This window comes from Canis lupus, chromosome 7, assembly GCF_003254725.2.
Source record: "Canis lupus dingo isolate Sandy chromosome 7, ASM325472v2, whole genome shotgun sequence".
NCBI classification, from domain to species: Eukaryota; Metazoa; Chordata; class Mammalia; order Carnivora; family Canidae; genus Canis; species Canis lupus.
In genome coordinates, this window is record NC_064249.1 from 77,674,530 (window position 1) to 77,687,556 (window position 13,027).

Below are 13,027 nucleotides of genomic sequence, written 5' to 3' on the forward strand. Positions count from 1 at the left end.
GTGGTTTTATATTTTGCTACTTTACTGAATTCATTTATTCTAAGAGGTTTTTGTTTTTGTTTTGTGTGTGTGTGTGTGTGTGTGTGTGTGTGGAATATTTCAGGGTTTCTTTACACATAAGATCCTATCATCAGAGATGATTTTCTCTCTCTTTTTTTTTTTTTTTTTCGAGTCTGGCTGCCCCTTACTTCTTTTTCTTGCCAAATTGCTCTTACTAGCATTAGCAGTACTATATTGAAGAGAAATGAGGAAAGCAGGCATCCTTGCCTTGTTCCTGTTTCTTAGAGGAAATCCTTTCAGTGTTTACTCACCATGGAGTATGATGTTTGAGGAGGGTTTTTCAATATGGCTTTTATTATGTTGAGGTAGTTTCCTTCTATTCCTAGTTTGTGAAGTTTTTATCATGAAAGGTGTTCAATTTTGTGTTAAATGCTAATTTAGCATCAATTGAAATAATCCTGGGGTTGTTTTTCTTTACCCCATTTATGTGGCAAATTATACTAATCAATTTTTATATGTTGAACCATCCTTGAAGTCAGGAAAAAAATCCCACTTGGTCAGGATATACAATCCTTTAAATATACTGCTGCATTCTGATTGCTAGTATTTTGTTAAAGATCTTTTAAAAAATCAGTATTTGGGGCAGCCCGGTGGCTCAGCGGTTTAGCGCCGCCTTCAGCCCAGGGCCTGTTCCTGGAGTCCTGGGATTGAGTCCCACGTCGGGCTCCCTGCATGGAGCCTGCTTCTCCTCTGCCCGTGTCTCTGCCTCTCTCTCTGTCTCTCATGAATAAATAAATAAAATAAATATAAAAAATAATTAAAAAAAATAAAAGATCAGTATTTGTAAAGGGTATTGGTTTGTAGTTTTCTGTCCTAGTAGTGTCTTTGTCTTTTGTGTCAGGATATTGCTGGTCTCATAAAACAGGTTAGAAAGTATTCTCTCCTCTTCAATTTTTTTGGAAATGTCTGAGAAGGATTGGTAGTTGTTTTAAATGTTTGGAAGAATTTACCAGTAAGGCATCAGAGTCAGGCCTTTTCTTTGTAGAGAGAGTTTGGGCATACTAATTCAATATCCCTTCCACTGGGATGCCTAGGTGGCTCAGTGGTTGAGAGTCTGCCTTTGGCTCAGGGCGTGGTCCTGGAGTCCTGGGATCGAGTCCCACCATTGACCTCAGCATGGATCCTGCTTTTCCCTCTGCCTGTGTCTCTGCCTCTCTCTCTGCTCCTCTGTCTCTCATGAATAAATAAATCAAATCTTTAAAAGAAAACGACAATATCCTTACTAGCTATTGGTTTAGTCAGATTTTCTCTTGCTAGGTCCAGCATTTCTAGGAATTTGTCCATCTTACTAAGGTTATCCAATTTGATGGTAATTGTTCATGATACTCATAACTCTTTTTATTTCTTTTTTTAAATATTTTTTAATTTATTTATGATAGTCCTATAGAGGCAGAGAGAGAGGCAGAGACATAGGCAGAGGGAGAAGCAGGCTCCATGCACCTGGAGCCTGACGTGGGATTCGATCCCGGGTCTCCAGGATCGCGCCCTGGGCCAAAGGCAGGCGCCAAACCGCTGCGCCACCCAGGGATCCCCTCTTTTTATTTCTATAGAATCAGCAGTAATGTTTCCCCCTTCATTTCTGATTTTAGTAATTTGAGTCTTTTTTCTTAGTCCATCTAGCCAAAAGGTTGATTAATTATGTTGATATTTTTAGTTTCATTGATTTTCTCCATTGTTTCTCTTTGTTTTTCTCTGGTTTAATCTTTATTATTTCCTTCCTTCTGTTAATTTTGTGTTTAGTTTGTTCTTCTTTTTCTAGTTCCTTAATTTGTAAAGTTTCATTGTTGGTTCATTCATTCACTCCTTCCTTTCTTTTTAAAAATCAGAACATTTATTGTCCAACTAATCACTGAAATTTCTTGTTTTTAATGTTAAGAGTTTACAGTAACAAATTTCACCTTAGCACTATTTCCACTGTGTCCCATAGTTTTGGTACATTGTGTTTTCACTTTCATTCATTTTTAAGTATTTTCTAAACTCTCTGATGGTTTCTTTTTTGATCCACTAATTTTTAAAAAGTGTGTTAATTTCCACAGTTTTGTGAATTCTTTAGTTTTCCTTTTGTTATTGTTTTCTAATTTTGTCCTATCATGGCCAGGGAAGATACTCTGTATGATAAGTATCCTTTAAAATCTATTAAGACTTAAACTATAACATATGGTATATCCTTAAAAACATCCCACGTGCCCTGGAGAAATGTATTGTTGTTGCGGGGAGTGTTCTGTCTCTCTCAGATCTAGCTGGTTTATCATACTGTCCAAGTCCTCTATTTCCTTAACCTCTGCCTTGTTGTTCTTATCCATTATTGTGAGAAGGGTACTGAGGTCTCTATTATTGTAGAATTGCCTATTTCTCTTTCATTTCTGATAGTTTTTGCTTTATATATTTCGATGGTCTGTCATTAGGTGCATAAATGTTAATAATTGTTCTATCTTCTTACTACATTGAACCTTTTATTAACATTGTGTCCTTAATTTGTCTCTTGTAACCTTTTTTTTTTTTTTAACTTAAAATCTATTTTGCCTGATATGAGTATAGTTTCCCTAAGCTTTCTTTTGGTTATTATTTGCATGGAATATCTTTTCCATCCTTTCACTTTCAATCTGTTTGTGTTTTTTTTTTTCTGTTTGTGGTTTTGAATCTCAAGGGAGTCTCTTCTAGCTAGCATACAGTCGGATCATGTGTTTTTATCCATCTTGCCAATCTCTAGCTTTTGATTAGAGAGTTTAATTAATTTACATTTAAAGTAATTACTGCTTAGGAGGGACTTTCTCATTGTGCTATTTGTTTTCTATATGCCTTATAAGAGCTTTTGTCCCTCATTTCCTTCATTCTTGTCTTTCAGGTTAAAAGATTTTTTTATAATGAGAAGTTTAAATTCCTTTCCCATTTCGTTTCATGCGTATCCTGTAGCTATTTTCTTGGTGGTTACCATGGAGACTACATTTAACATCCTAAAATTATACACTTTGATTTGGATTTATAGCAGCTTAATTTCAGTAATGCACAAAAACTGTCTCGCACAGCTCTGTCCCTTTTGGCTGTTGGTGTCACAAAATTACATTTTTATACACGGTCTTCCACAAAAAATGGATTAATAATTCTTTCAAATGTATTAGTCTCTCAAATTATGTAGCAAACAGAAAGTGCAGTTACAAACCATTGTTACACTACTATTAGCTTTTCTAATTGTCCATGTATTTTTACTGAGATCTTTATTTCTCTCATGGCTTTGATTTATTGTCTAGTGTCCTTTCATTTCCCCCTGTAGGACTACTGAGCATTTCTTACAGGGAAGGTCAAGTGGTTATAAACTCCCTCAGCTCTTGTTTATCTGGGAATGTTTAAATTTCTTCCTTCCTTTGGTAAATAGTTTTGCTGGATATAAGATTGTTGGTGGACTTTTTTTTTTTTAAGCACTTTGAATATACAGATTTCCTCCACTATCTGAGAGTAGAGCATTTCTGTGAAGCCTTCTGTAAGCTGAAATGGCATAAACCAAAGAAGCAATTGAAACACTTTGTAAAAGTGAAAATCTTCTTTGGATTTCGATGAATTAGCTAGAACAGGTATTAATGTTGGTCTTTCATAAAAAGTGAAGTGATGGAAAGCAAACTTTCAGATAGTGGGATGGAGAGCTGTATTGGGCCCAGTCTCCTGGCTTCCAAAGTTTCTGATGAGAAATATGCTGAAAATCTCCTTGAGGATCTCTTGTATGTGGGGACTCACTTCTCTCTTGTTGCTCGGTTTTTGGCTTTTGGGATTACAATGTGTCTCAGTGTGGGTCTCTTATAGTAGTTGAGCTGCCTGAATGTTTATATTCATGTCATTCCTCAATCTGGTAAGTCTCAGCCATTATTTCTGCCAGGAATCTTTCTGCCCTTCTTTCTCTCCTCTCCTTCAGGGACTCCCACAGAGCAAATGTCAGTCCACTTGTTGCTGTCCCACAGGTCTCTCAGTCTCTGCTTTTTTCCAATCGTTTTTCTTTCTGTTCCTCGGACCTGATACCCTCCACTGTCCTATCTCCAAGTTTGCTGATTCTTTCTTCTGCCTGCCCAAATCCACCTCTGAATATTCTAGTGAATATTCAATATTCATTTAAGTCACTGGAATTTTCGGCTCTAGAATTTTTGTTTCATTTTAGGTTTTCTAGCTCTTTATTGATCTTTTCATTTTGTTCGCATATTGTGTTCTTGACTTTCTCCACATCTTCTTTGATTTAGTTCTTTGAACATTTTTATAAAAGTATTTTATTTATTTATCTGACAGTGAGAACTAGCACAAGCCGGGAAGCAGCAGGCAGAGGGACAGGGAGAAGCAGGCTCTCCCCTAAGCAGGGAGCCTGACGTGGGGCTCCAGGACCCTGGGATCACGACCTGAGCCAAATCAACTGACTGAGTCACCCAGGCGACCCCTCATTGAGTATCTTAAGACAGTTTTTAAAAAGTCTGTTTGGCATATCCCCCTCTTTTTCTGGGACAGTTTCTGTTGATTTCTTTATTCTGAATGGGCCATACCTTCCTATTTCTTAGTATGCCTTATGTTTTTTTGTTGTTGTTGAACACTGGACATTTGAATCTAATAATGTGGTAACTCTGGAAATCAGATTCTATCCCTTTCCCGGGATCTGCTGTTTTTTTTTTTTTTGTTATGGTTTTTGCTTATTGTCATCTTGATTGCTATAGGCTGTCAATATGCTGAGGATCACCGTGAGATGTAAACTTAGGATCTTCTCAGGTCTTTTATGAGCCATTCCTGGGCATGTATAATTACTTTATAATTTCCCCTATTTATGTAGTTTCTGAATATCCTAGTTTTTAATATCTGGCTCCCAAAAGGGAGAAAGCTAAAAATGAAGGGAGTGTGGGGGAGAAGGAGGCTAGCCCTTATGATCCCCTGGAAGTCACTTTAGCATGCAGGGAGCTTGCAACAAAGCAACAATAATCATTGTCTGCCTCTTTGTCTACATGTTTGGAATCAGATGTAGCAATCAGTAACCAGAGGAGAGATGCCCAATATTTGGAGGACAGGGTCCTTTTTGCCCACCCTAGCTCCTGTAAGCTATGTGCAAGCTGCTTTAGGAACAGTACATTGCTGCCTGCCATGTGGGTGGGGGTGAGGCATGAGTAATTGCTATTGTACAATTTTTCATCTAAATCTTCCCCTGTGGGTGCCTAGGTCAGTTAAGCATCCGTCTTTGGCTCAGGTCATGATCCCAGGGTCCTGGGATGGAGGTCTACATGGGGCTCCCTGCTATGTGGGGAGTCTGCTTCTCCCTCTCCCTCTGCCCCTCCTCTCTGCTTGTTCTTTTTCTCTCTCAAATAAATAAAAATCTTCAAAAAAATAAAATAATCTTCCCCTCAAAGTTGCAAGCCTTCAGCAGACTCAGAGTTCCAAAGGACTTATGTCAAACTCTGCCAGTACAACTGTTGTCTAGGTGGGAGACAGATTTCTGATGCTTCCTACTCCACCATCTTCCCAGAATCCTCTCCTTTAATGTATAGTTTTTAAAGCTTTTATAATAATCTTATACATGAAAAAGATTATTAAAAACATTTAGAAATGGGGTGCCTGGTTGGTTCAGTTGGCTGGGCATCCAACTCCTGATTTCAGCTAAGGTTGCGATCTGGGGATTGTGGGATCAAGCCCTGCATCAGGCTCCATACTCGATGTGAGGTCTGCTTGAGATTCTTTCCCTCTGTCCCTCCCCTCACTTGCACTCTCTCTCTCTGATAAATAAATCTTTTTAAAAAAAGTATTTATAAATCACTTAACTTTAGATTCTGCATTCAGAACCTATGAAGAGTTATTTTTTTAAGGTTTTATTTATTTATTTGACAGCGAGAGCGATCAAGTGTGTGGGAGAGAACACAAGAAGGGGGGCAACAAGCAGAGGGAGAGGGAGAAGCAGGTTCCCCACTGAGCAAGGAGCCTGATGCGGGGCTCAATCTCAGGACCGTGCATCATGACCTGAGCTGAAGGCAGACACTCAACCAACAGAGCCACCCAGGCACCCCCTTAGGAAGAGTTATAAAGGCATTTTTAGTATCTATATATGTATGTGGGTATGGATATGTATGGGAATGATAACAAGTATGATTATTTAGGGCTCCCAGCTTCAATTCAGACAAGTAGGTAAATTAATCTAAAAAATACATATAGACAATTGACTTACTCCTTACAACTAGTATCTGTAAACCCAAAGGTGATTGATCTAAGAACCTGAGGCCCAGTTATCAGTTTAGCCCTACTTTACCATATCACTTTAGGAATGTAACAATATTTTTGATCCTGACTAGTGAAATGTCAGGGTTAGTTCTTTCTACCCCCAACGATCACAAAGCGCTTTGGAATTCCCTATTCCAGGTTCAGTGTATTTTGGGCAGAATCTGTTGCTAGCTCTTTTGTACCAAAGATACTCACTCTTCCTTGTGGACACAGCCTCTGCTAAGGGATCTTCAAGGAAGGAGGGAGATACACTGCTGCTGCTGGTAGACTTGTGCAGAGTTTCTTCCTGAGAAAGGTATGGGCAGAGAAATAGAAGACTCCTAAGACATTAGTGCTCTCATGCTGATAACATTTTACTATTAAAGATTTATTTTAATGTGAGGCCCTGAATTATGTCAACAGTTCAAGGCAAACAACACAAACTAGGAGAGATCTAAGATTAGACTGATCTGGATTTGTGTCTTGCCTTTGTCCCTCATTAGAGGGACATGATACATAAAGTTTCTTGCCTCAGTTTCGTCATTTGGTATTTAATGCCATTTTTACACTGTGCTATTGGATTAGATGAGATAATACACTCAAAATGCTTAATACATTATGAGGCACACAGTAAATCGTAGTTAATATTATTATTAGGGGAATACTTAACACATTTATAAAAGTAGTAGATTGGTAGCTGCATGAAGGTGGATGCTATGTGTCTCATTCATTGTTGTTAGTAACAAATCCATTGTTAGTAAGTAATGAATAAATATTAATATTTATTGAATAAATGGATGAAAATAATTCAAAGAATGTCATATGAATCTAGAAAAATATCTACATTATGCAAAATAACATTTAAATTCCTATTACCAGTGAGACCAGACCTTCTTAATAATTTGTTTCAGATTATATCAAGATAAAGTACAATATTTATTCATGAAAAATTTACTACCTTCTATGTGATTGAGGATGTACATAAACTACATGACGATGTATTTCTATAATATCTACAGAAAACTGCTAAATATTTTTAAATGTGGAAGAAAGAAAATTAGATTAAAATATTCACCTATGATTACGTGAGACAAATAGTGAAAATTCCCTCTGATCTACTTAGTTAAGGTGACTTTAAGAATTAATTTTGCCATTCACAAAAAAGTGTCCTCACCCAAAACCTACTTCTGAAAGCACTGGTTTCAAACAAGCTACAATACAAAGGATCTGCTCAAAGAAAAGGAGATGAAAAAAGGCAATGTAAACCATACAGTTCAAACAAAGGAGGTCTGAACAGTGACCTACCTCCTCACTCTTGGTACATACCATGAAAAACAAATCAAGCAATGTAACCAAAGCCTCAACTCAAGACACAGTGTAGAGGTCACACAAATCTCCGGAAAAGCTAGCAGGCAACTAGAATGACCTCCTTCTGCTTATGGACGGTCAAAAGAAATAAAAGCTAAGAGTATTTCTTACGAAAAGAGAAAGGAGCCATACACAATACTCCAAATGATTATGAGGTGAGGTGGGTGTCACCCTGATTTCAACAGCAGAAACCATGCCCCCACCTCACATAACTTAGCCCATCTTTCTCAGAAACACTTCTAAAGCCCAATTTTACAGAATTCTGAGCATGTCCTTACCTTCCACACCACTCCTCTTTACTGCTTTGACCTGCTCTCACTGTGAACAACTAAGAGCCCATCCTAGAGCACCCAGGTGAGTACAAGTCGGTCAGTAAGAAACAGAGAAGTGATGAGGATACTGTCATGGTTCAAGGCCTTTTGGGATTTGTGCCTAGAAGTTATTGATGGTCCTCTGCCCCTGTATGTCCACCACAGGCAGCTGCACCCAATTTCTCACTACTTGAAAACTAATCTTCATTAGGATTAGGTGCTGGCCCAGAGGAATCACAAAGACCCTCAGAAAAGTGCCAGGAGATCTGGGAAGTCAGATTTCTTGAGAGAGAGAGAGAGAGAGAGAGGGAGGGAGGGGGGGGGGGGGGGGGGGGGGGGAGAGGGAGAGGGAATGTGGGTGTAGATGCCTGTTTGGCTTGCCCTGTCATGTCCACTCCCTTGACCAAACACTTTCTCCTGGCTGGGGGATCCTGATGGGCTCTGATCTCTCAAACTACTGCCAGGCCTGCTTTCTGAAACTTGCTTGTTTGTACTGTCTGGTCCGGTTACTGGTCTCTGACACTCATTAGACGAGGCCTTTTCTAGTTCTACATCCTGACCAGTGACTCTTAACCAGGTTCTGGTTGGAACAAGGTCACTTCCAGAACTCCTTCTGCTCCTTCAGTGCTGCTTTGCTCCAAGGGTGGTACTGAAGGCTGCCAGAGTCATCAGAAATCAGTCTGGGTAATTAAAGAATAATTCCTTAATTCTAACTTGGATGAATGTGGAACGGATGAAGCCAGCAACCACGACAGCAAACAGAAGTTGAGAGGCTGGCTATGTGTGTGTATTATCTGTCTGGCAGGGCCTGGGAAGGAGGAGGCAAGAATATAATTTCATTTTACACAGGGGGAGATGTGACCTTACTGATGCTGAGGACAAAGGGATTGAGAGAAATTTGGGAAGCACCAGCATTCTAACTGTTCCTGGAAAACAGGGAGGATATCAACTCTTCCTCCAAAGGGCAGCAGGGAAAAGATGAAATCTGGAGAACCCTAGCAGAGTCTTCTTTTACAGACCGGTCCATTGATATTACTATCACAGAAAGAACAAGCTTCACTATGGGTAGGTATGTGTGTGAGAGAGAAAAATCCATGGAAATAGACTTTTCTTTTTCCGTCCCCCAAAACAAAGGGAAACATGTGGGAAGATATGTTTCCTTCCCCCAAAACAAAGGGATTTCCTTCCCCCAAAACAAAGGGATTTCCTTCCCCCAAAACAAAGGGAAACAAAGGGAAGATGTTTACATTTTTTTAAAGTTATATTAATACCACTATAATCTAAGATCATACAAATATTTCAAAATCTATTCTATAAACTATGGCCACTATACTGGTCTTTCATGAAAAACACAAAATCCATTGTTTCATTTCCTGCTAAACAAATGAATTTCAATCCCAACTTTATTGACTGAAAGATGGGAAGAGATTAAGCACCAACTTATGCAACATGATTAGTAAACTAGGTCAGAGAGGGCTTGCATTCTGAACATGGAGTCAAGATGTGTGTAACAGGCTCTCATGGGACTTACCTCGGAGTCAGAGCTGTCCAGTTCAGCCAGAGTTGGAGCTTTGAGGAGCTTCTTCCGCTGCACAGGCACCTGCTGTGCAGCACTCAATCCATTTTCTTTTGTTTGTGATGGGAAACCTCCATTCACCATTGAAGATTCCACAGTGTTCTTTGGAGATTCAGGAGTATTTACATCTGGTGAAAGACAGGAAAAAGCTTACCTTTTTCAAGCTAAGAAAGGTAATCAATCAGCAGGCCAAATACACTTTCCCAAGTACCTGGACTTGGTAGCACAAACCACAAACCAGGGGACATGGCATTTCCAGGTCACACAAATACAACACAGAGGCATCTATGTATAAAACATTGTTTGATATTAACTGTCAGATTAAAGAAAACCTTTAAATGAATCATAATAAATTTACATTTATACATCAGAATTTAGAGCTGGATGGAATCCTATAGATAACTGACTCTAACTTCTGAATCTTGCAGAGACCCAGAGAGGCTAGTTTTACTTCATAGTCTCCAAAGAGCTAGTGGTAAATGGACCAAAGTGCTGGTATACACAAAGCCATAACAGGCATATGGCTTTAAGACTTGAAAATGGTTTAATTTAAAAAACAAAATAGTGAATAGTCTATATTCATATAAACATGAACACAAAGAATCTGGGATACATTCTCTCTGATAAGGGTGACTTAGATTATTCAGAGGTCAAATCTGGGCGGGAAGGGAATACAACAGGTTAAAGAAATGTGGCAGCAGAGTATAGAGTACCCAGTACAGGGCACAGAGTATGTAATATATGAGTACAGAGCATGGAGTATACAGTATAAAGTATGGACTACAGAGCACAGAGTAGTATAGAGAGTACCCAGTACAGACTACAAAATATAAAGGATATAGTATATAGTTCATAGTACAGAGTACATTTTTTTAAAGTTTAAGAGACTTTAGTTTGAATATGCCTATCGTTCATTAAATTTAATTTTTCATAGTGCATAGCTATGTACCAAAGTATACAGGGAAAAAATAAACATTAGAAATACCTAAGGATGGAAGTATACAGGCAAAGAAGACATTCAGTACATACCATGAACAGGCTTAGAAGCATCCTAGGACAGTATCCATTAGAAAAGAATGAAAATCATGCAAAAAAAAATCTATCCAAATCATGGAAGGCAAATGAAATCAGTATAGTTATAGTTATAGTTTCTTGTATGGGATAAAGTATACATGTTCTTTGGATTGAAAACTCAATACAAATAAATATGGCTTGGCTTCTATGTCCAAGCCAAAAATTATCTATAGAAGTAACAAGTGTAGATGCTGCATGTGACAATAAAATATTAAAGGCCCCAGTATATAGTATAGAGTATGTAGTATAGAGGAGAGTACAGAATATATAGTAGTACACAGTAGAGAATACATATAGAGTGTATATTGTATAGAATACAGAGTACAGATCCGAGCACAGGGTACAGATCATAGAATGTATACAGTTTATGGTATGGAGTACAGAGTATATGCAGCATATAGTATATAGAGTATACAGAGCACAAAATATATAGTATAGAGTATAGGGCACAGAGTATATAGAGCAATGTACATACTACATATAAAGTACAGAGTACAGAGAATATAACATGAAGCATACAGTAGTGTATGGAGTACAGAATATATAGTACAGAGTACAGACTAGAGAGTACAAAGCACAGAGTATAGAATACAGAGTAAGAGTATTGAGTACATAGTATAGAGGACAGGTAATATAATATAGAGTTCACAGCACAGACTATGAAGTACAGAGCATACATTATAGTAAGATGCAGATGATTTGGGTTCAAAGGCTAGCTCTGGTGGTAGTTGTCTGACCGTGAGCAAGTTACCTAGCCTCTTATTTCATCACCTGTAAAATGGGCCTAACAACAGACATGGGCTTCTTTTGAAGATTAAGTTAACAATTGCATATAAAATACTCAATACTGTGTGTAATAAAGGCAACACACAATAAATGTTGGCAATTATGAACACTGATTTTTATCTCCATTTGTAACTAACTTAAGGCTCAGGGTGACTTAGCCAGTCACACAGCTAGTGTGCGGAACAGCTGATACTTGATTCCTTGTTAGTAGTGACTCAAAAGACCAACTTTTTGCCCCTGTACTCTGTATTCACTCTTACAGTGTAAGTGGAACTAATTTTCCTCAGTATTTCAAATGATGTTTTAAACACAGACAACATGGAATTGCACATGGAATAGTCTGTGAAACTCCTGCAGTTGAAGGTAAAGGGCACACTAAGCTCCGTTAGGAGGGAAAGCACTATAACTGCAGTTACTGTAAAATATTATAGTTTCCTTCACAACATACAACTTTTATATCCTTGGAGCTTAAGAGGTGGATTTCCAAAAAACATTCAGTGAATAAACATGTTCTAGTCCCGCCTTCCTTAACATTATTAAAAGAATAATATAAATTATTACAAGTGATGTGTATATCTAGTTTCATATTTACAATTTTTGCTATTTTTAGAGATCAAGGTCAGAGCACATGCCCTTTTGAATGAGAAGAAAGAGTCTGAGTAAGCAAGGAAGGACGCAGGAAAGTAAGAAAAGGAAAATGGATCCGTCAATCATTTATTTATTTAACACCAACATTTTATAATTGAAAACCTGACAACACATGCACTAATTTTCTTATTTCCTTTCCAGATGTTAAGTAGCTCTAATAAAAAGAAATAACTGGAAGAGGGGCTGCGCTTGACGGGCAAAAGGGCAAAAACTGCAAGTTTTTACACAAATTTATATGTTAAAATCTTCAAATAAATCTTTCCTGAGAGGATGTAGAGAGCAGTAGACTGCCACACTTCGGAGAGTAGTTTTAAAGTTTTCCAGAAAGCAAAGGAGGAAATGATTAGGCTAACTGAATAATTTCTATTCAAGAAAAAAGGTAGGGTTCAAATACAGTCTTGACGCATATTTTAAAAGACCTTATTCTATAGTTTATATTCTTTTATCCACTTCCTATAGAATGACTCACATAAGTTGTAGTAGTTAGGCTTTCCAGAGAAAGCATAAAGTTCAAATACACACATCTTTGTCCCCTCTCAGCTGCCCAGATTCCAATCCAGGTGCCCACACTGCAGGTACTGTGAGAAGAGAAACAGCTTTCTGAGGTGGGTCACATTTCCAATCCTCCAAATCAGAGCTTTCCTAAGGGTGAAACTACTAGTAGTGCATGGAGGAACACTGGAGGTTTTAACGGTTTTAACGGTTATATATTCATTTAATGCTTCAGAAAAATACATCAGATACATGGCTTTATGGATGTTTTTCCTTAAGAAATTTTTAAGAAGTCATTGATGGTAGATTAAAATAATTTAAATAATACTGGTGGTACTGAAAGCCTGGCAAAAATCGTGAGGGTGGCATTTGACCTAAAGTTTAGGGAATATTGGCTGCCATGAGTTCATTTCATTCTCAGTGCAGAAGATCTGAGAAACTACCTAATAGGTCTCTACTTGCGTGAACTGTATCTACTATGAGATCGATAATTGACCAAAACTAC

General features: G+C 38.1%; 1 protein-coding gene across 15 annotated transcripts in view; it reads right to left on the reverse strand.

Moving 5' to 3' along the window:
* LOC112648106 (centrosomal protein of 76 kDa) overlaps nt 1-13,027 on the reverse strand; it is a 233,806-nt gene that overhangs the window by 16,890 nt on the left and 203,889 nt on the right. For all 15 annotated transcript variants that reach the window (XM_049111871.1, XM_049111872.1, XM_049111873.1 and 12 more), the window contains 2 exons: nt 9,478-9,650; nt 6,484-6,574 (listed from right to left, as the gene is read on the reverse strand). In XM_049111871.1, coding sequence (XP_048967828.1) covers nt 6,484-6,574; nt 9,478-9,650 — 264 coding nt within the window. The remainder of the gene's footprint in view (nt 1-6,483; nt 6,575-9,477; nt 9,651-13,027) is intronic.